At 43.3% G+C, this 23331-nt stretch overlaps 1 protein-coding gene across 2 annotated transcripts in view; it reads left to right on the top strand.

Moving 5' to 3' along the window:
* The window catches only part of PDIA5 (protein disulfide isomerase family A member 5), an 85357-nt gene extending 80138 nt beyond the window's left edge, over positions 1–5219 (top strand). For both annotated transcript variants that reach the window (XM_081085282.1, XM_081085283.1), the window contains exons 16-17: positions 4444–4578; positions 4986–5219. In XM_081085282.1, coding sequence (XP_080941408.1) covers positions 4444–4578; positions 4986–5066 — 216 coding nt within the window. In that variant the 3' untranslated portion in view covers positions 5067–5219. The remainder of the gene's footprint in view (positions 1–4443; positions 4579–4985) is intronic.
* The last annotated feature ends 18112 nt before the right edge of the window (positions 5220–23331 follow it).

Here is a 23331-nt window from a genome sequence, read left to right as displayed (position 1 = left end):
AGTGCCCAGTGGGTTATTGCAGCCAGAACTGGGTCTTCTGACATCCACCTCTTAGCCAGAATTGTATTTTTTTTCCACCCAGAAGCTGGACCCTGTTTCTTCCCCAATCAATATGCAGCTGGTCGCTCACTTCCATTTTCATAGCCAAAGTCAATATTAGCTCCTGCAGAGATTTATTTTACTGAATCAATAAAGCCATGTGAGGCAGCTCATATTTTAGCTGGGGAGCCTCCACCCCTTCCCAGGAGCTTACTGGGGGACTTTAGCAGTGGGCAGGCTGAGGGGAGAAAGGGCTGCACACTGTTAGTGTTGGGATGGATGGCATTATGGCAGGGGCCATGGAGGACAGGGATCCGAGGTGCAAGGTTGGTGGACACAGGCAGAGGTCAGGGGACCACTGGGCTGCAAGGTGGGCCTCGTCTCACTGTACATCAAGGTGTGCCCAGCCTGGTAGTGGAGCAGGGCTCGCAGTGCAGCTCTTGGCCAGGTATGAGGGTCATCCCAGGAGGCATCCCTTCCTCTTGATTGGCTCAGAGGCTGCTGTGACTCTGTTGTATATAGTTCCCCTCACCCCATGTTTACAAAACTGTCTGCCCATCAGAAGGAAAAGCTCTCTGAGGACAGGGACCTCATTTGTCCTTGAATTCCCTGCAGTCTTTACTCCTGAGACCTCTGTAAATGTTGATTGAATCAAGGAACTATAATGTATTTGACATTTCTTGGGAGTACCTCGCCCATTAATGCTTTATTTTTTTTAAATATGTTTTTATTGATTTCAAAGAGGGAGAAGGAGAGAGATAGAAACATCAATGATGGCAGAGAATCATTGATAGGCTGCTTCCTACATGCCCTCTACTGGGGATCGAGCCCATAACCCGGGCATGTGCCCCAACCAGGAATTGAACTGTGACCTCCTGGTTCATAGGTTGACACTCAACCACTGAGCCATGCCAGCTGGGCCTCCCATTAATACTTTAAAAGCGTATGTCATGTAATCCTCACAGTAGCTTAATCAACTAGGTATTATTACTTTCCCATTCAAAGATCAACTCTTAGAGAGTTTAAGTGATTAGCCCAGAGTTACCCAGCCGGATAGAAGCAGAGTCAGAATCCAATAAACAGGAATTGTCAGAGTTCTCCCAAAAGCCAGTGGGGGCCTGGACTTGACTGCAGGGGGTGTATTTGGGAGGTGGTCTCAGGAAGCTGCTGAGGGAGGGGATAGAGGAAGGGAGAGCAGACGGAAGGAACCAGAGCAGGGCCATTAATGAGCAGATTACCTCTTGGGTAACTAGGCTGTCCCTGGAGAGACCTTGCCAGGGGGATAGGCCCTTCAGCCCTGCCCATCACTGGCCTTACTTCCTGCTCTCTGACAGTGGCAAGGGCTGGGCCAAGGGAACACAGCCAGGCACTGACAGCCAACTACCAGGGAGCAGATCTGGAAGTTAGAGGTGTACGTTCGGTGCTGCGGGTGAGTTCGGTGCACATCCTGAGTGGGCGTGAAGGGGGAGGCGTTAGGCAGGTGAGGTTGGGAGGGATGAGAAAGGCTTGCTTGCTGCCTTCCTCCGAGAGTCCATGCCACTTCCTTCCGAGGGGGCCGCCCTCATCTCCCGTGGAAACTGAGTGTGGAGGAGCCTTTGCAGCTGGATGCCGCCCTCTGTGTGTGCGGCTGGCAGTGAGTTTCGGTGATTTCGAATGAGAACACATTTTTAATTTAGCAGATTTATAAAATCATACACTACATTTCCCACAGCTCCAGGGCATGTATACAAATTAAATTTATAATTTAAAGTGGATGCAGGGAGAGCAGCAGCCCAGAGCAACGCTCATCAAACACTTTCACAGCATAGCGAGGAGCACTGGTCCCTGGCTGGGGGGCTGGACAGCTGCCCAGCCCTGGTGTGGGGTCTCCCCTGGGCCGGGCCCTTCCCTGCCTGCCCTGAGAAACAGAACCCAGAGCCGGCCAGAGGAGCATCTGCTTCGCGTTTCTAAATAACCCAGAAAGCGCTCAAGAGGGTGAGCTGGGTTCGGGAGCCTGCCGGGGCCGGCCTGCAGGTCCGGTGGATCGGGCTCCGTGTGGATGCCAGGAATGGCAGGTTGGACCCGCCTGAAGGAGACAGACGCCCTCTGCTCCAGCCAGGCGTTGCCTGTGAGAACGCAGGGCAAGTGCCATCAAATCTGGCTTTTAAGGAGAAGTTGGCGAGCCAAACTTTGATATAAAAATCTTTTGGCTCTTTTTTTAGGTTGGCAGCTAATTCAGATTTTTTTTTTTAAATTCTCTGTGGGCCAAATAGAACAGGAATGAGAGCCAGATAGGGGTTGTGTGCAGTGAGTTTGCAAACTCTGCTCCATTAAGTTGTACTGTAGAGAACGTTGTGTAGCCACAGAGGTAGCAGAGCAGGGTGAGGGCAGGTGAGGGAGGACAGGTGTGGCGCACTGGTGACCAGAGTGCAGGCCATACCTCCCTCTTCACCCAGTAAATGTGACTGTCGGTGGCCTGCTGGGCTCTGCGACCTGGAAAGGGAGCCTCCGTTCAAATGTCAGTGGCCAGCAGCCGAAGAACTGTGTGAGTGGTGGTTCTTCAACACTTCAAGCTGTGGTGATAGTTCAGTCTGGATTCCTTAATGGGCTCGGTTCTCAGAGACCCCGTGGTCATTCCTTTCTCAGGTCCTGGTGTGGGCTGGCCTCTGTCTGGGTGCTCATCACGCAGCTGGTTGCCCACTCGTCACTCAGGGCTCAGGTCAGATGCTCTCTCCTCGCGAAGGCCTCCTTGGCCATCTGGCAAAAGCAGCCCTTCTGGCTATTGTCCTATCAAATCGCCCTCTTTTAATTCCTCCGGAGCAGGCACTGGGCTCTAAAATGATCTCACTTATTATGTGTCTCTTGGCAGTGAGAGCAGCAGTCGCTCAGTGACTGAACTTTGTCAAGGTCAGCCTGGACCTGGCATCTAGAACACATGGCGGGACTTCGATCAAGGCCGCCTGGCCTCAGAATCGGTCCCCGCTCCCCTGCGATGCTTTTGTATCTCGTGTTGCCGTCACTGGGCCCTCTCCCCTCCTGCCCTGCTTTGTGACCCCGAACGGGGAAAACGTTCTGTGTGTCTGCCTTAGACTCTCTTGTTTTGAAAGAACAATAAATAATAAGGAAATACTACCCAGCTTGTGGAATTTGGGAACCTCTTTCTGACCCAAAACTCTGCTTGCTTTGGTCCTGCTGAACTCTTTTCTAGTTTCTGGACTGTGCCCTCCTGGCTGGAACCAACCTTCTTTCCTCCTCCTTCAGGCCCGGCTCGGATGGCAACCATGCACAGTGCCTTTGCTCCACTCGCTGGCACTCTCTTGGCGCCCGGGACCACCTCCACCCTACCCCCTAACTAGCTTTGGGAGTGTCTCTCTCTGACTCCCTTTATCTGAACAGACACTGAGCTTCTAGCGGGAACAGGGCTTGTGTATGGGGCCCATAGGAGTGAATATAACAACAGCCGGCATTCACTGACCACTAACTATGTGCCAGGGCCCTGTGCTGATGGGAATTGAGACACAGGAGGTGAGGTCATTTTCCTAAAGTCTTAATATACAGCCAACCCAGGGTTTACACTTGAGAAACTGGACTGCAAAGCTCTTGTTCTTGCCCTAACTGGTTTGGCTCAGTGGATAGAGCGAGCGTCTGCCTGCAGACCGAGGGGTCCCAGGTTCGATTCCGATCAAGGGCATGTACCTTGGTTGCAGGTACATCCCCAGTGGGGGGTGTGCAGGAGGCAGCTGATTAATGTTTCTCTCTCATCGATGTTTCTAACTCTCTATCCCTCTCCCTTCCTCCCTGTAAAAAATCAATAAAATCTTTTTTAAAAATAAACAAAAAAAGCTCTTGTTCTTAACCTTGGAACTACACTGCCTCCCAAGCAGATGTTCAGGAATATTAGTTGGTAAATGAATGAATCCCACAGTGCCTCCCAGAAAGTATCATAAAACCTGTCGTGTTTACAACTGCTTTCACGTCAAGGTTTCCTTTGTGGTCATTATACAGACGTCTCCCTCGGTATCCTTGGGATCACCACACATCACTTCATTCCAGTGGGTTCAGCGTAGAGCTTAGCACGTGGCAAATTCAAGTTGCACTTTTTGAAACTTCCTGGGATTTTTCTTTGTTCAAATATTTTTGATTTGTAGTTGGTTGACCCCACAGATGCAAAACCTGCGGGTACAAATGGGCTGCGGTACTCTTGATTTTAAAAGGCAGTCTGAGGGCACTCCAAGCCGGGCCCTCAAACTTTACCCGGCTGTGGGAAATAGGAAACAGGCACCACCAGGCTCCGGGGAGCTCCGGGCTGGGGGTGCTCTGGTGCAGCTCCTCCCTGCGGTTGGGGAAGGGCCACAGTGTGCGGAGGCCCAGGCCTCAGCTCCAGGACTGGAGACCCTGGGCTGACCCTCCCTCTCTCCCCTGTAGATCTGCTGCGCTGCTGTTGACTGCATCAAAGAGAAGAACCAGGACCTGTGTCAGCAGGAGGCCATCAAGGGCTACCCCACTTTCCACTACTACCACTATGGGAAGTTTGTAGAAAAATATGACAGCGATCGGACGGTGAGTTGGGGAGAGAAACCTGCCCAGAGCTCTTTGTGCTGATGGGCAGGGAAACAGCCACTGCGGGGCAGCAAAGGGAGTCCTCAAGGCTCAGCTGGCCCATCAGAGCTGAGAGGCAAGGGTCTGGGCCTGGCTGGAAGAGGGTCTCAGGGGGTTGTCATAGAAATCCTGTCTCCAGAGCCCGGAGGGAGACAGAGGGTGGGAGAGTTTCCTCGCCCGCTTCTCAGGGCTTCTCCGTAGGCAAGCAGACCCACCCTGCATCACCAGCTGCCCCTGCGGGTTCTGCCAGTCTCTCTGCCCAGAGGAGTGAGTACACAGAGCGTCAGAGAAGGGCAGTGAGAGGGAGAATGACATCTGCATCAGGGGTTAAAATTCCTCTTTTCCTCCTCTGCTCCCCTTCCCCACAGGAATTGGGATTTACCAATTTTATTCGAACCCTCCGGGAGGGAGACCACGAGAGACTAGGGAAGAAGAAAGAAGAGTTGTAACTTCTGCCTCAGAGAAAGCCTTTCCATTGCACTGTGAATGATACCTGTTTTATTGTTCTTTCTGAATTTCCATGTGTCTGAAGACAAAGTTTTTTAGAGCCACGTATGGCCATTTTGTACAATTTTGAAATAAAATTAAACCAATTGTTTGGTGCTGTGGGTTATTTCCTCGGAGCCTGTGCTAACAAAGAATGGATGCTTGTGTTCCCCCGTTCCACGTCCTCCAGGAGGTGAGAGCCACAACCCAGGGTGAGTGGGTGGCATGGGTGCTGGCCCCATTCAATCATTGAAGAGCAGAATAAGGAAGTCGGACCACAAAATGTCCTGTTGGACAATAACTAGTATTGAAAGGAAATACCTTAGCATGAGCAGGGAAAATGGGGTGCTGAAGCCAACGATGAGCAAGCATTAGCTTTTTCTGGGTCATTGTGATTTCAATCTTGGTGTGTTTTCCTGGAAATGTTTACATATTTCTCTTTCTCCAGCTATTTCTATCTTCTCTCCCTTTTTCCAGCCCCTCAGTGGAGTGGAGGAGGGGACTTGGAGGCTGTTTGCTCTGCACCCTGCCTGGAAGGGGTGGAGTGGGGGACATGGTGATGTATTCTCAGGGTGCAGATGTTGGATCTGTTAACCGGCTCGCCCCCAACCACAATCACATCCCACCTTCACACCATTCTCCGCGGACAGTGCCACCCCAGGCCCGCACTCTGTTCCAGTGCCTCACTGCCTCACTGCCTCCTGCTTCTGTGACATCTTCCTAACCATCCCCAGTCCTGCTTTCTGCATCGCTGTGTGGCTAACACCAGCCCTGTGCCCAGTGATGCACCAGAGCCCGAGCCCCACCTGTGTCCACTCGGTGTTTCTCCGCTGCCGTGACTTTGGTTGTCAGCAGTGGTCCTGGTATTGAGCAGCCGGCGCAGTCCTGCAGCCTGTGGAGGAGCTGCCTGCAGGAATGTGCAGCCCTGTTTCCTGCACTGGCCCCTCCCTCATAGTCTCCATCCTTCCCACTGACAGGTTCATGGAGAGGGAGGATTGGAGCCACGGAGTTCCTGGGGGTGTCACTGCTTGGGGCTCTGTCCAGTGAAATGGAAGGTTTTGAGAGCTCTTGTGCGATGTCCCAACTTCCTAATCTCCAATCCCCACATCTGTTCAGCCTTTCTTTTCCCCCCTAACACCCTTTTCCTTAGCAGTGCCTCCCAAAGAAAATATTGCACATGAAAAAGAGCATGTCCTAAGTAAATAACTGAGTGACCCAGTTTAGCAGGGAGGGCTGAGTTCAACTCTAGGCAGAGCTGCTTCCTGCGTGGCCAATACTGCTTTCCTGTGTCCCCACAGAGTGGTGCCAAAGTTGGCTGAGAGTCTGGCTGATGAGCTTAACAGACGTGTGAGATCACCGGCCGACCCCAGAGATCCACCAGCAGCAGGAATGAGGTAGTGCCCAACCAGGACTAGAGAAGGAAGGAAGGTGGCTGAGCCCCCGGCTTCAGCAGCAGACAGTGACAGACTGCCCCCTCAGCTGCCACCACTCCGGGTGCAGGATTGACCAGCAGGGGGAGCCAGGATCTGCAGGAGCTGGTGTGGGTCTAGGTCTAGGTCCTCTCTCCCGTACTGTCCCAAGTGAACCACTGTCCACACCTTGTGTGGAAGGGAGGAGGGGAGCTCTGAAAGACTGGACATTTACCTAGGGAGTCATCCTAGAGTCACCCAAAGAGAACTTTCAGTTTATTGGGTCAGACTGAGATCACCACTTCCATTAAATCAAGAGAAAACACATTTTTCTCTGCATAAATAGGTGCAGTGTAAACATACAACTCCTACACACTGATAAAATGTGGTGCCCAGTCTTTAACACAAGAGTCCAGGCGAGATCTGGCCAGCACAGGCTGGAGAGGACCACAGGTCCCTCATTCCACATTTTATAAGACGCATCTTGGTTAATCTAGCCCAAGACCGCAGGCTCATTATGAACAAAACCCATCAAAACTTTTTCACCCGGCTCATGGAAAAGACCAACCCTTGAAAATTAATCTTCATCAAATATTTTCCTTCACTGAAGTTCAAGGTAATACATGTTATAAGACACTTTGAAAAATGCGGAAGAGAATGCAGAAGAAAAATCACTCCTAACACTGCTATCATCAGTTACCACTGAATGCAGCCCATTGTTATCACACACACACATGAAATTGCTCAGCATTTCATAACTTTAAAATTTTTTACAAGATATTTTAACATTTCCCTATATCGTTAACTATTCTGCCTCAACGTAATTTTTAAAGACTATATAGTAGAGTTTCTCAAGACTGTTTCTTGGCACTATTGACATTTGAGGGCAGATGATTCTTTGTTGGCAGGGGGCAGGGGGGGTGCTTTCAGACTTTACCAATTGTCCCTTGGGAGGGAGGGGTGGCAAAATCACCCCCCCCCCCCCACTGAGAACCATTGCAAAATAGTATTTCATGCTATGTAAGTACCATCATCTATACCAGTGGTTGGCAAACTGCGGCTCGGCAAACTGTGGCTCACGAGCCACATGCAGCTCTTTGGCCCCTTGAGTGTGGCTCTTCCACAAAATACCAACTTCTGAGCATGGGCCTCAAAGTTTCAATCGCACTGTACGTGCGCACCCCCACATGGTATTTTGTGGAAGAGCCACACTCAAGGGGCCAAAGAGCCGCATGTGGCTCGCAAGCCATGGTTTGCCGACCACGGATCTATACTAATAAAAGGGTGATACTCTAATTAGACCAAGAGACCTTCTGAACGTCCTTCCAGACTAAGCTATGGTGGTGGGGCCAAGGCAGAGATGGTTAGGGGTGATCAGGCCAGGAGAGAGGGCAGTTGGGGGTGATCAGACTGGCAGAGGGGGCAGTTGGGGGAAGCAGGCTGGCAGTGGGGGGCAGTTGGGGGCAATCAGGCCAGCAAGGGGGAGCAGTTGGGGGTGAGCAGGCCATCAGGCAGAGTGGTTAGGGGTGATCAGGCAGGTAGGCAAGCAGGTGAGCGGTTAGGAGCCAGCAGTCCTGGATTGCGAGAGGGATGTCTGACTGCCGGTTTAGGCACAGGGATCCGGCCTAAACCGGCAGTTGGACATCCCCTGAGGGGTCCCAGATTGGAGAGGGTGCAGGCCGGCCTGAGGGACCCCACTCCAGTGCATGAATTTTCATGCATCGGGCCTCTAGTTTACTTATAAAATCTGTACTATTAGATGTATATGTTACTGATAGTTATTCCCAGCCATTAATAATACTTTTGTATAGCTATCTCTGGTTAGGTTATTTTACACAATTTGTGCATTTCCAGAAGTGTTTTTTTGTGTCAAAGAATATGCTTATTTTTAAGGCCCATTTTATACATTGTCTATTTTCCTTTGGTGGTGTGCCTATTTATACTCTTATCAAGACAATATGAAATTACCTGGTTTTCTAAACTCCTGCTAACTCTAGGAATTATAATATTTAAATGTTTGCAAAATTTTTATATCATTTAGATACAATTATCCTATTTACATTTTATCTTGAAAAATAATCTTTGTTCTGGCCTGCTGGGATATTTTAGATTATGTTTCTGTCTCTCATAAGTTTTCTGTCTTAAACTTCATGTCACTTGCAAATTTGATAAAAATTAAAGCTTTGTAAAATACAGAGTGTAGTGAATCCTGTATTAGGCCAATAGAAATTTCTCATCAAGCCATTCATTCAGCATTCCAATGAATGATCATTCAGCAAGTTCCTAGCCCACTCAATTATCCCAGCATCTGACTCACATTTTCCAACCTTTCTTAAAATGTGCAATGAAATGTGTCAAATATTTTTTTTGCGTACAGATATACTGGGTCTGCCACAATCCTCTGATGAATCAACGTAATAACCCTGTAAAAGAATAGCAAACCTTTATTTGTGCATGGCCCTTTACACTTCGAAAGCATTTTTAGCCTCATTTCATTCAATGCTCACACAACCCCATGGTGTTGTAATGAAGAGGCTGAGGCTCTGGGAGATTAGGTACCTTGTCCAAGGTCACAGAGGTTGTCCAAGTGACAGAATTTGGAGTTGGCTCTGCTTCCCTCTAGTGATTGTTGCTTCCTTTCCAAGCCTCCGCTAATCATTATTGTACTAAACAGCACAATGCCTGCTTAATGAGTCTTCCCTTTCCTGGACTATGACTTAGCCAGTTCTCACATTCTTTCAGGACCCTGGGGAGAGATTTGTCTGGGCAAAAAAAATCTGAAGTTATTTTAAAGCAAGTTTGTTCTTCAAATTCTTAACCAATATTGATTTTTTAAAATTTATTTTTGTTATACGTACCTTTTTAAAAAAAAAAAATGCTTTCAGAGAGGAAAGGAGAGGAAGAGAGAGAAAGAAACATCAATGATGAGAGAGAATCATTGATCAGCTACTTCCTGCATGCCCCCCGCTGGGGACCGAGACCACAACCTGGGCATGTGCCCTGACCAGGAATCAAACCATGACCTCCTGGTTCATAGGTCATTGCTCAACCACTGAGCCATGCCAGCCGGGCTATATGTACCTTCTCTGTAAAAAAAATACCAACAAATACATACCAATGTCTAAATATACGTAAAATAGATTATATATTTATAATCTTAGTTATTAACTTAGTGTTAGTTTTTATATATATATATATATATATATATATATATATATATATATATAAATGTGTACCTACACAGACACACACAGGTGAGTAGAGAGAGAAAGCAACTATCTCACTTTCTGCCCTTCATTTTCACACCCCACTGATAACTACTGTCAAGTTTGGTGTGTATCCTTCCAAGCACTTTGGTTTTTTGTTGTTGTTGTTCATAAACAAATATATAGCGGGGCCATTTATGTGTGTGTGTATGTGTATACATCTATATGTAGATATACAGATTCAGAAAACTCTTTTCCACTCCAAGATCACATATAAATTTATTTTTTTCCTGGTGTTTTAAAATGCACCTTAAACTTATTTGATGTAAGGAATGACAAAGAAGTCCAGCTTTTTGTCTATCAAAATGGCTAGCCAACACTATTCGTCTTTTCTCCACTGCATGTCCCTTTACCGTAGAGTGAATTTCAAAATGTGTTTGGGTGTCATACTTTCTGCCTGGTTCTACTAATCTATGTATTCTCACTTTATTTTTTTATTCCGATTTTAATTACTTTTTAAAATTTTTATAATTTTACTAGTTTTTTAGGGGGGTTTTTTTTGCATTTTTCCTCCCCAGTTAAACTTTTTGTCTTAGATTTCATGTCCTTCCAACCAAAGGTCATCCTACTCGTTTCAGTACAGCGGTCATTCCCTTTGACGGAGTAAACAGAAATGAAAGTTGTGGAGTTTTCACTTTCTTTTCTCATCCATCAACATTATGTACTTGGCTCCGAGCAGTGAGCCCAAATCTCCTTCCTGGAACCTCTCATTCTGGACTTAATTAAAGCAGCCCTTTTTGTTGTCTGTGGCTTTTTTGCTGCAAGGCTCAGCGAGCCGAGCTGCTCTCCTTCTAGGTCATTTACACATCCCCTCCTTGTTCCTGTGCTTTATGGTCTGAGCTCCCCTCCTCCCCCCAGGGCAGCCCCCACAGATTCTTTTATGTATGTCCTCCTTTCCTTTTCACCGGGACCACTTCCAATCGCAAAGTCAAAAAACTCATTCTCGTGGACTGCCTCATCCTCTTGGGCCACATCTCCTGCACTGAGTATTTTAGCTTAGAGGGAGGGCATTCTTTCTATGACAGTCACCTTCACAGCCTGAGCTGAGAGCTATGGCCCACAGATCCCAGCTGCCCTCCTGTCTCAAGCTCCAAGTCCCATGCAATGAGGGAGGGGAAGGAAGGCTGCCCTCGGGCTCTCATCATTGGAAAAACCCAAAGGCTGAATTCCCTACCACCACCGGGATTGTCTGCTATTTCACTCTCTGGGAAAAGGATAGATCAACATCCTTGCCCATCTTTTCCCGGGTCCGATGGTTCTCAGTCCTGGTTGCATGATTAATCGCCCGGGGAGCTTTAAAAACAACCAGGGCCAGAGCCCCATCCCAGAATAACCGATCTCCAGGTTATTCTAATGGGCAGTGGAGTGAGGACGGCGGGCAGAGCACTGCAGACTCACTGGCGTGCCATGCTGAGCTTACTTGTGTATATGGAAGCAAGGCTAGAAAACCTTGGGAAAAATCAAGGGAAAGAAGTTTTTCCAACAACATTATTCTTCAAAACCTTGAGATGTTTTGTTAGGATTAAGTAAATAAGTTGCATGTGATCTCTTACTACCTTTTACTCTCCTGAAAATTGTTTCTAAAAAACATTCGATAGGAAGTTATATATGTAAATCTGCCCACGTTATCATTGCCATCCAGGATCCACGCAGTAAAAATATTTTGGCTCTAAGACTCAAAGACAGCAAAGTAAGTCACAGTAACAAACCCCTATATTTGTCCAGACCGCAGAGTGAGCAGTACTCACAGAGCATGGCGTTCAAATGCTGCCACATCACTGGGTGCCAGCCCGGCATCTAGGCTGGGAGGCTGCCAAGCAGAAGTCTCCTCTAGCAGGATGGTGAGGCCTCAGCGCTCTCAGACATTCATTCCCGTCATCATCCGGCTGCTTTCAAGCCTTCTGCTTTCTACAGCACGGGGGAAAAAAGTTGGTCTGGGTTTCAAAATTCTCCTGTCATGAAATAAACTAACATGTGACAGCATAGAGGGGCTTATCTGAATGCAGGCAGACAACTGGGTTTTCAGAAGTTGAAAAATAAAAGAGATGTCTGAAGAAAGTAAATGGCTGATAGCGATAACTCAGAGAACAGATTGGAGTGATCCAGGCTCCATCAGCCAGGGTGGGAGGGAGGTCTTCAGCTGAGTGATGAATGTGGGGGCTGGCAATGAAATCCGGGGATATGACTTGTTGTCATGCATGTATTCAACCTGTCCTCTTGTTTTCAGCCTCACTTTCAGATGTACACGAGGCCTCCAAATCCTCACCTACACAGAGTTCTGTAATGTGAATCTGCTTCTGGGCTTTTCCACGGCCACGTGGGGCTTCTGATCTGCTGAGCCACCGACCACCCACCAGCATGACAGAGTCTGAGGACTGCCTCCCAACCATTCTTCCCTTAAGGGTGATACCTCCTAGCCTCCCTCACAGAGACTGCTGGTAGCCATAAGCTGCAAACTGTGAGGACTGAAGCTCATGCAATTTAGGGCCCCCTTTTAGAAAAATAATATGAAATTAGGGACAGAGGAAAATATTTATTTAAACACTTAAAAAGCTGAAATTGCCCTAGCTGGTTTGGCTCAGTGGATAGAGTGTCAGCCTGCAGACTGAAGGGTCCCAGGTTCAATTCCGGTCAAGGGCACCTGTTCAGGTTCCAGGCTCAGTCCCCAGTAGTGGGCGTGCAAGAGGCAGCAGATCAATGATTCCCTCTCATCATTGATGTTTCTATTTCTCTCTCCCTCTCCCTTGCTATCTGAAATAAATAAAAAAATATATTTTTTAAAAGCTGAAATTACCACAAATAACACAAAATCCAGAAAAACAATAGGTTTTTTAATATTTCTTTTTCTTTTTTAAATATATTTTTTATTGCTTTCAAAAAAGAAGGGAGGGGGGAGAGAAATAGAAATATCAATGAGAGAGAAACATCATTGGTGTTTCCCTCCCCCACCCCCACTGGGAATCAAGCCGGCAACCTAGGCATGTGCCCTGGCCTGGAATCGAACCGTGGCCTCCTGGTTCAGTTTGATGCTCAATCACTGAGCCAGGCCGGCTGGGCTATGTGTATTTTTCTTTAGGAGTCTGTACAAATGGCATCTCCTCACAGAGATGAGCACCATACACTGCGAGTCAGTGCCCCTTTCCTCTATCTTCATCCCTTTGCTCTGCTTTCTTTTGTCGTTGTTGTTAATCCTCACCTGAGGATATTTTTTCCATTGATTTTTAGAGAGAGTGGAAGGGCCGGAGAGAGACAGAGAGAGAAGCACATCGATTGGTTGCCTCCTGCACATGCCTCCTGCATGCCCCCTACTGGGGATGGAGCCTGCAACTGAGGTATGTGCCCTTGACCAGAATGGAATCCAGGACCTGGCCCGAGGGCCAACGCTCTAACCACTGAGCAGTTGGCCAGGGCTTGCTCTGCTTTCTTTTATTTCATAGCTCTTAATCTTTGAGGGTGTCACATCTGTTCTTATTTGTTTGCTTATTGTCTCTCCTCTTCAGTGGAATGTAAGCTACAAGGCCAAAGACATTTTCTGTTTACTTCTCCATAATGCCTAACACCCACATCATGGTGAGTGCTCAATGAACGTTTGTGTGTAGTGTTGAAACTTTTCACACAGACTTCAATATTTACCAACAGTTTTGTAGAGTCCAATCCAGTTTTTATAATAATATGCATTATAATAATATGCATAAGAAAAAAAGAACAGAAACAAATAGATCAAAATATTATAAGTGATTATCTCTGGATGATAAAATTATGGGTGATTTTAATTTTCTTCATCTTGCTTTTCTAGATATTCCAATTTCTTTTAATGATGTATTTAAAATTTTAGATAAGTTAGAGGCACAATGCTCATGATAAAATGTGAAGTGAGAAAAGCTTCATACAAAATGTATCAATTAGTTTTATATTTTAAAAAAAGACGAAAGAAATACAACAATAAATTAATAGTGGCTTCCTCTGGATGTTGGAATAACAGGTGGTTTTCATTTCTTCCTACTTTGTTACGTTATTGCAGCTTTTAAATGGGCATGAATTACTTTCATAGTACATGAAAAGCAAGACAATAAGTATCACTATAAAAAAGAACAGAAGTTATATAAAAAATGAGATCCCCTTCACTAGAGATGTGGCTAGATATTTGGTGGTGCTCAGAAAAAGGGCAAGAGAAGGCAAAACACAGGGCGTCCAAAAGGAGGGAATACGGTGGGAATGGGGACCTTGATGAGATTAAGATAAAACTGTTAATAAGATAAGAAAGAAGAAAACCAACCACAGGGAGAGATGAAGATAGTAACAGAGAAGTGGAAAAGAGAAAGGCCTGCAAATTCAATAAGTTGAACTTTTCCCTCATTTTGATTCAAATAAGTGCCCACCTTCAGAGCTTCCTAAATCAGTCCTATAATAATAATAATGCATTAACAAGACTGTGACTAGGGGGGGAACATCCAAAGTTCAGTAGTAAGTTAATGGATATCATTTTATAAACCTCTGATGAGCTCTTTTAAAAATCAGTAAAGGAAAAATATATTCTGAAATGCCCCAAATGCCCTTATATCTCCAGTTTTTTAAGAGAGGCATCTGAATCGGGATATTCATGACTTGTCTTAATTGTGCATTAATTCCAGGTGGTGATGATTGACCATAACTGCAAATAGCAGGACACATTCTTGCGGACCCTGAGGACTACCTGGATAATGGAATAATAATGATAATTAGGACGCACGAAACCACCTTCTCGCTGTGAAAGGGAATGCCGAACAGAAGTAGTTAGTATTCATCGAAGCAGCATGTGAGAAATCAGGTAAAAGAAAAGTACTTAGTAAAGACACAAAAACAGTGACAAGTCCTTTAACACTTACTTTTGTGGCACAATAAAATAAAAATGTGGGCCAGTTTAAAATTCATAGCTTATCTAAAGGAGCTCCCTGGGACTTACTGCCTACATATAAAATTACTTTGACGAGAGAAAGAGACACTGCATTATATAATGGAAGGTATTCAAAGTTCCATTGTGCTTCAACACACATCGATATGTAAAAATTCTTTTAATTAGAGATAATTAACATAATAGGCTACTATATTTAAAATAAATTACATTCTAATTATTTTAAATTATACAAAATGAAGGGAACTTAACTGTAAAATTTTAACATGAGCGATATCAAGACATAATAATACCTTATTTAAATGAATATTTTAAAACTATCTTTTCACCCCACTTGCCTTTCTGCCCAGGGTGGGGGGAACCTTACGAATATACCTTTCTTCTGTAGCAGGTACAGAAGAAATTTACTGGAGTTGTTTCTCTATGACCAAGTTATAAACATAAATGTATCATTGAAATAAAATTTGAAGGTCACGAATCTCCTGAAATATAAATTTATATTCATATGTCTATAAATAGAGATAGCTACATACTTAATATATGACAGGTATGACTATATTTCTCATATTAATAATTAATTTAAAAGGAAATAAAACTAGGAAGTCCCACCTATGAAGAGATGTTTAACTTCAGGGTAATACATTTGAAATGCAGACTAAAACAAGAAGCCTTTTATTTTTTCACTTAAATTAACAAAGTATTTTTTTTTAAATGATGGTACTCAAAGCATCATCATCAATCAGCATTTTAAAGCGGAATTTTAATTTAATTTGAAATAGCATTCAAATCTGACAATATATTATTGAGAGGCACACAAAAGATTATAACTTTAAATTTAATTCCAATACTAGGAATGTGTCCTAAGGAAATAACAGCAAGCATGGAAATAGCTACAAGCAAGAAAATATTCATTTATGCATTACTCACAACAGGAAAAAAAAGAAGGTGAGAGAGGTCCCTGAAAAAATGCCAAATATCTAATAAAAATAGTTTTGTAAATTATAGTACACCCATTGATATATTCTGTAGCTGGTAAAATGATAGTTATGAAAAATAGGGAGAAACATGGAAGAAATCTTACGGTGGGTTAACTTTTAACAGCTGAATGCAAATTTATATGCTCTGTATGATTGCAACTCTTAAAAATGTGCTAAAAATTGTACCAGAAGAAAATACATTAAAATAATAGTAATGGGCTATTAGGGTGATGAGAGTATGAGTGCTTTTGATTCTTTTTCTACTTTCTACATTTTTGTAATGTGATTATATAACTTTAAAAATGAACATGTATTAAATTTTTGGATAGGAGATTTGCTAGTTTAGATTTTTTTCTTTCCCAGCAGCTTCTGGAATCTCATTATGTCTCTGAAGGCTTGATAACCAGATAACACAAACCTTAAAGTAAAATGTTGGGGAAAATGTTTAAATAAATTACAGGTGAAAATGCTCCTGATAAAATATGATGGGGAAAAAAATCAGGATAAAACATGTTTTATCTAATATAATTCTGTTTTTAAACATATTTTTATTAAAAATAAGGCTTGACCTTCATACATATGACATCAAAAGCACAAGTAACAAGAGAAAAAGAAATAAATGGGACTTCATCAAAATGAAAATCTTTTGTTCTTCAAGAGACACCACCAAGAAAGTAAAAGAACAACCCACAGAATGAAGGGAAATAAATGCACATCAGATATCTAAGTGATTTGTTTCCTGAACATATAAGCAACACATAACTCAACAGTAAAAAGACGATCTGATTTTTAAAATGGACAAAGGATTTAGATAGACATTTCTCTAAAACCAGATATGCAAATGGCAAACAAGCACAAGAAAAGATGCTCAACATCACTAGTCATTAGGGAAATGCAATTCAAAACCAAAGTGCAATACCACCTTTGATTACAGGTTGGCTATCAACAAAGACAGACAACAGCTAGTGTTGGTGAGGATGTGGAGCACCCAGACCCTCATTCATTGTGGTGGAAATGTAACATGGTGAATCTGCTTTGGAAAACAGTTTGGAAATTCCTAAAAAAGTTAAACATAGAGTTGCCAGATAAGTCAACAATTTCACTCCTAAGAGAAATGAAAATATACGGCAACACACAAACTTATACATGAGCCCTGGCTATTGTGGCTCAGTTGGTTGAGCATCATCCCATGAACTGAAGAGTCTCTCTCCCACATTCATGTTTCTCTCTCTCCCCCCCCTCTTAAAAAAAATCAATACAAAATTTTAAAAAATCGTAGATATGAACATTCAAAGCAGTATAATACCAACAAGTGGAAACAGATGAATAGATAAACAAAAGTGGTATATACATACCTTGAAATAGTATTCAATAGAGTAAAGTTCTGACACATGCTACAACATGAATGAACTTTGAAAACATCATGTTAAGTGAAAGAAGCCAGTCACGAATGACACATATTGTATGATTCTCTTTATATTAATGACCACAATTGTCAAATCTATAGGGGCAGAAAGTAGATTAGTGGTTGCCCAGAGAATGTAGGAAGATGGAAGAATGAACATGGACCTTCCTTTTGGAATGATGAAACTATTCCAGAATTAGATGGTAATGTGATTGCACAACTCTACAAATACCAAAAGCTGCTGGATCCATATGCTTTAAAATGGTGAATTATATGGTATGTGAATTATATTTCAATAATGCAGTTTAAAAAAAGACACCTCTGAGAAACCAAGATGGCGGCATAAGTAAACACCAGAAATTGCTGCCTCCCACAACAACTTCAAAAATACAACGAAAAGACAAAACGAACATCATCCAGAACTACAGGAAGGCTGGCTGAGTGGAAATTCTACAACTAGAAGGAAAGAGAACAGCACACTGAGACTCAGAGGAGCTGCGGAAGTAAAGTGCAGAGGTACGGAGGCTCAAGCGTGCGCAGAAAGGGGCTGGCACCTGAGGACGTGGCTGTTTTTTTCAATTGGGAAGGAGTCACAAGCTCCCGACTGCTCTGAACTCCAGTTCCGGGAAGTCTCTGGGGACCCGGGACTCATATGGGGAGAAACTGGACTGTCTGGCAGCAGGTGGAACTTGGAACTTGAGGGCGGCTTTCTCTCAGAGGTGCTTGCAGCAATTACCGGGACACTGAGACTCGGGACCCCTTAGGGCAGGGCTGAAGATCAGCCATAGCTGCTTGCTCCGCCCTGTTGATTCCGTGAGACCCCGCCCCACCCAGGCTGCAGCAGAGGCTTTTGCATATGAATGCCCTGGTCCTTTACAATCTGAAAATTACCTAACAAATTGCAGCTGGGCCAGACAGACCCAGAACTTCCAAGAGAAGGCCCAAGGCCCCACAGCAGCTTGCATTGCTTCACAGCTGGGCCTCATCTGGGCACCTCCAAACCCCCAAAAAAGAAGGGGAATCTGCAGATCTCTTCATAGCTCCTGTTGGGTCGCCTCAGGCAGAGGCTAAATTAGTACCTCCTTAGATCCAAGAGCCAGTGCACCCAGTGGTCAGAGGGGGACCATCCAGATTACAACTCCTCAGATCCATAAGGGACACACTCAGGGGGCAGACTCAGTGAGCACCAAAGCCCCACTGAAGCAAGTCTTGCCCCAGAAGGGTGTCTTCAGCACAGAAGTTCTCCCACTGCAGACACAGCTGATTCTCACAGCCAATTGGCCTGGAGGTCAATTCCTCCCAGTGATAACTACAACAATCAAGGCTTAACTACAACAAGACTACAACAAGACTGTGCACAAAGCCCACAAAGGGGTGCACCAAGAGTGTCCACCTCAGGTAATTGGGGAGGCTAAGCGACTGGGCCCTATAGGACACCTAGCACACAAAGCCACTCTACCAACACAAGGAAGTGTAAAAAATTTGGAGACAAAGAAACAGGTCACAAATGACAGAAATAGAGGAAAGCAAACGACTGGATATAGAGTTCAAAACCACGGTTATAAGGTTTTTCAAGAATTTTCTGGAAACCGCCAATAAATTTAGTGAGACCCTGGAGGATATGAAAAAAGACCAACTAGAAATTAAGCATACACTGACTGAAATAAAGAATAATATACAGAGATCCAACAGCAGACAAGAGGTTCACAAGAATCAAGTCAAAGATTTGAAATACAAAGAAACAAAAAATACCTAACTGGAAAAGCAAAAAGAAAAAAGAATCTAAAAATATGACGATAGTACAAGGAGCCTCTGGGACAACTTCAAGCATACCAACATCCGAATTATGGGGGTGCCAGAAGAAGAGAGAGGGCAAGATATTGAAAACCTATTTGAAGAAATAATGACAGAAAACTTCCCCTACCTGGTCAAAGAAATAGACTTAAAAGTCCAGGAAGCGCAGAGAACCCCAAACAAAAGGAATCCAAAGAGGACCACACCAAGACACATCATAATCAAAATGCCAAGAGCAAAAGACAAAGAGAGAATCTTAAAAGCAGCAAGAGAAAAAAAGTCAGTTACCTACAAGAGAGTACCCATATGACTGTCAGCTGATTTCTCAACAGAAACTATGCAGGCCAGAAGAGAGTGGCAAGAAATATTCAAAGTGATGAATAGCAAGAACCTACAACCAAGATTACTTTACCCAGCAAAGCTATCATTCAGAATTGAAGGTCAGATAAAGAGCTTCACAGATAAGAAAAAGCTAAAGGAGTTCATCACCACCAAACCAGTATTATATGAAATGCTGAAAGGTATTCTTTAAGAAGAGGTAGAAGAAAAAGGTATAGATAAAAATTATGAACAGCAAATACATATCTATCAACAAGTGAATCTAAAAATCAAGTGAATAAAAAATCTGGTGAACAGAATAAACTGGTGAATATAATAGAACCAGGGGCATGGAAAGGGAGTGGACTGACAATTCTTGGGGGGAAAGGGGTGTGGGGGTGCAGGAAGAGACTGGACAAAAATCATACACCTATGGATGAGGACAGTGGGAGGGGTAAGGGCAGAGGGTGGGGTGGGAACTGGGTGGAGGAGAGCTATGCGGGGGCGGAGAGGAACAACGGTAATAATCTGAACAATAAAGATTTAATTTAAAAAAAAAAAAGAAAAGAAAAGAAAGCTACTCCTATATTTAAAAATAAAATAAAAAAGACACCTCTATTTTGACCCAATGGTATGAGAAAAAGGCTTGAAGAAAATACAGCAATAAATTAATAATGATTATCTCTCAATACTAGAATAACAAGAGATTTTCACTTTCTTCCTATTTTTTGGTGTTAACCAGTATTCATAATGGACATTATCTAATAAAGTGTATTAATAATTACTGTGATATATCATCCGAGGGCCAGTGAGGCAGAGCTGCTAAGGGCTTAAGTGAGAGCTCTGTTGCTGACAGACCTGAGTCAAGGTCTTTGCTCCAGGGTGCTATTAACCTGTGTGACCTTAGGCAAGTCACCTGACCTCTCTGTGCTTTAGTTTCTTCTTCTGCACAACGGATCTCATGATGATTCTCCATTCTGGGTTGTTTTGAACATTAACGTAGAAAGTGTATTAAGTGCAGAGCACAGTGCATGGTGCGTGGCAAGCTCAATAAATGCAAGTTAGTGATAGGAGCCCTGATAGTGGCATTCGTGCTTGTGGCAGTAGTAATGAGGAACCCACAATGCCAAAAGAGGTTAAGAGCTGCCATTCTCAGTTAGAAGGTCCTCTCTCTGCAGCTTGGTCAGTTGCTATAAATGAGGATAAGGAAGATACCTCCCCAACTCACAGGGCTTTTGCAGAAAATGTTGAGAGAAAATTTTTGCTGCTGTTGCTGTTTTCTGGGCATTTTGAATTCCTAATACTGGTTATTTTTTTCCTCTGAGCTTTGTAGAGGCCAAAGTGAGGCCAGGCAATTGTAGATGTTTTTTTTCAATTTTGCTACTATGTACAATTAATTTTTGCCTTTTCTTTCTTCTTTTTAAAATTGACATCCAAATAAAATAATTGGATTTTGATTTTTTTTTCAACTAAATGAAATTACATTGGGTTAAAAAAAATCACATTTTGAGAGATATAAAGTAATGAACCTTAATGGAATATGAGGTTTATCCATCACTATCAGATCTGTCTCATCAGGAGCATCATTCATTCTATAAACAACTTCACCGAGCTTTTGCACAACAAGGGAAAAATTAGGCTGGACTTTTGCTCTTTTACATTTAGATTTGCTGTCAAGATCAATCTGAAGATCAGGATTAGTTGTCTTACCGATGTGCATTTTGTGTCTATAAATCTCATAGTACTGATTATTGTCACGGCATCAAAAGGTAGCAACTTTTGATTTCTTCAATCATTTTTCTGATACCAATTATTTGGTGTGTTCCTCATTCTGTTTGCTCTTCTTGGGCACTGGGAAAGACTACATTTCCCAGCCTCCTCGCTGTTATCTTATAGGCTCCATGGCTGGCTTCTACCCACTGAAATGAGGAGAAGCCAGGTAAGCTACCTCCCTAAAACATCCTGCTTGATTCTCCAGCTCCCTCCTCTCTTGGATGCTCTGTGTTGTCTTTGGAGAGTTGCCGCCGAGGAAGCAAGGCACAAGACTGTGAAATGAGTGATAAGTAAGCCTTTATTGTGTCAAGCCTGTCCTATCTTGTCTAAACAAACTGTATTTTACACAAAATTCCCGAATTCTCCCACAAGAGGGTTGATATCACATCACGTTAATTTTGGTATATATCATCTGCTTCCAGTAATGTAACTAGGATCAAATGTTTATGCAGTCTGTGTCCTCATGTGTAGCATCACATGGATATTTGCCTTAAATTTTTTTCACCCCAGGCCAGGGATGTGACATCTTTCAGCAGAGCTTGCTTTTCACCCTATGGCTTCTCTGCAAATTGAATGCCTTGGTTCTTCATGTGTAGCCAAATGCAACAGTTCAAAAGAGATCAATGCATAAAGAATGCACCTCCAATGAACATGTTAAGAGAGCCTTTTCCCCCTTTTGGGAAATAAATTGTTTAGTAACCAAATTACTAGTGCATTAGGGAACATAAGCTCATGAGGTGAGAAATTATCATACTGTGTCTTTTGCCAAGAATCCAGAAGTTCCTGGCATCTTACAACCTATCACATCTATATTACAAAATCCTCTTCCCTCTCTAATTTATAAGCACCTTAAGGACAAGGAACCAGGTTTATGTTGTTATTGTTTAATCTCAAGTGTTGAGAATGGGGTTAATCTTACTCCTAGGTTCATAGTAAATTATCAGTATCAGTCCATATAGGGCCCGTTTCTGATTTTATGTCATTTTATTTTATTTTTACCCATTCATCTTCACTCTCCACCAACGTATCTGATACATATTGTTAACTATGCATGTATCCTTATGAAATATATGTTGGAGTTGTGTGTGTGTGTGTGTGTGTGTGTGTGTATAAAATATTTGCTTCTTTTCCATGATCATTAAATGACATTGTACAAAATCTGATGCAAAAGTCTGGGCTACTTTCTCAAATATTAAATAGATCACTTCCTCACAGACTTTCACATAACGTGCTGATGATTCGACTATGTAACTTTATTACATTTATATGGTTCTCAATGTCCTTTCAAATGTGCTTAATTCTTTTAAAATCATGAACGCTTATGACACTTAGCTCATAAATAATTAAATCCTATTAACACTCCAGACTGAACCAACTTATTTCAAGTTCTAGTTCTCAGCATAGGAGGCCTTGGTTGACTACTTTTCAAATAATATCACTATTGCATTCCATCTTCTCTTCAATTCATTTGAATAGTTAAATATAGGTGACGAAAGAGGACAAGTTATGCATCGAGAGTTTATATTAAAATATGAAATTTTATTTATTTGAAAATAACTTCAAATCCAGAAAAATATAAAAAACTACATGCCTCCAAATTTCTTCTTTAAATAATAATTTATTTCAGTTATTTAAAAGGCATTGAAATAATATAAAGAGCATCACTGTCTATTCCTCAACTTAAGACCTTCTAATACAGTTGAAGGCATTTCTCAGATTTCATTCCCCTCCATTCTTCCACCCCAAATCACCATTAACCTGAATTTTGTATTTATCACTTTTATGGAAATTTACACATTTACTACTCACACATGCATCCAAAACAATAGTGTTGTTTTGCATGTTATACACTTTACATACATAATATCATACTCTTAGAATCCTTTTGTAACTTACCTTTTTAATTTAATGTTTTTGGAGACTTCTTTTTGTGTTACTGTGTGTGGCTCTAATTCACTCGCTGCTGATTAGTGGAATGTGAATGAATCCGTTTTGCTGTGTGACTAAACTTTATTTTTATTCTGACAAACATTGCTGACTGTGGACATTCCTGAGCACATTCTCTTCTGTACACCTGAAGTGTAGCTTCAGGTACTCCCTCCCTGGCCTTCCTTATATATCCTGCTTCAGCTCACCTTCCCATCTCTTGTTGCCACCTGGGCAAGCACTCTGAGAAGGACACGCTCTCTGCTTGACCTTGAGGCTGAGTGTGTGAAAGGGGTGCTCCCTCTGGTGCCCCCTGGCTTCCGCCATCCCTCTGATGTGCGCTAACTGGCACCCAGAGTCCTCTGGATCACTGGCCTCTATCAGCCTGTGGGCGTTGTAGCCATCTCAGCTCTGACCTCCTCACATCCACGGTCTCTCTTCTCTCACTGCACCCTAACTTCACACTCCA

This window comes from Myotis nattereri, assembly GCF_964212035.1.
Source record: "Myotis nattereri genome assembly, chromosome: 3".
Classification (NCBI taxonomy): domain Eukaryota; kingdom Metazoa; phylum Chordata; class Mammalia; order Chiroptera; family Vespertilionidae; genus Myotis; species Myotis nattereri.
This window is presented reverse-complemented; position numbering and strand designations above follow the sequence as displayed.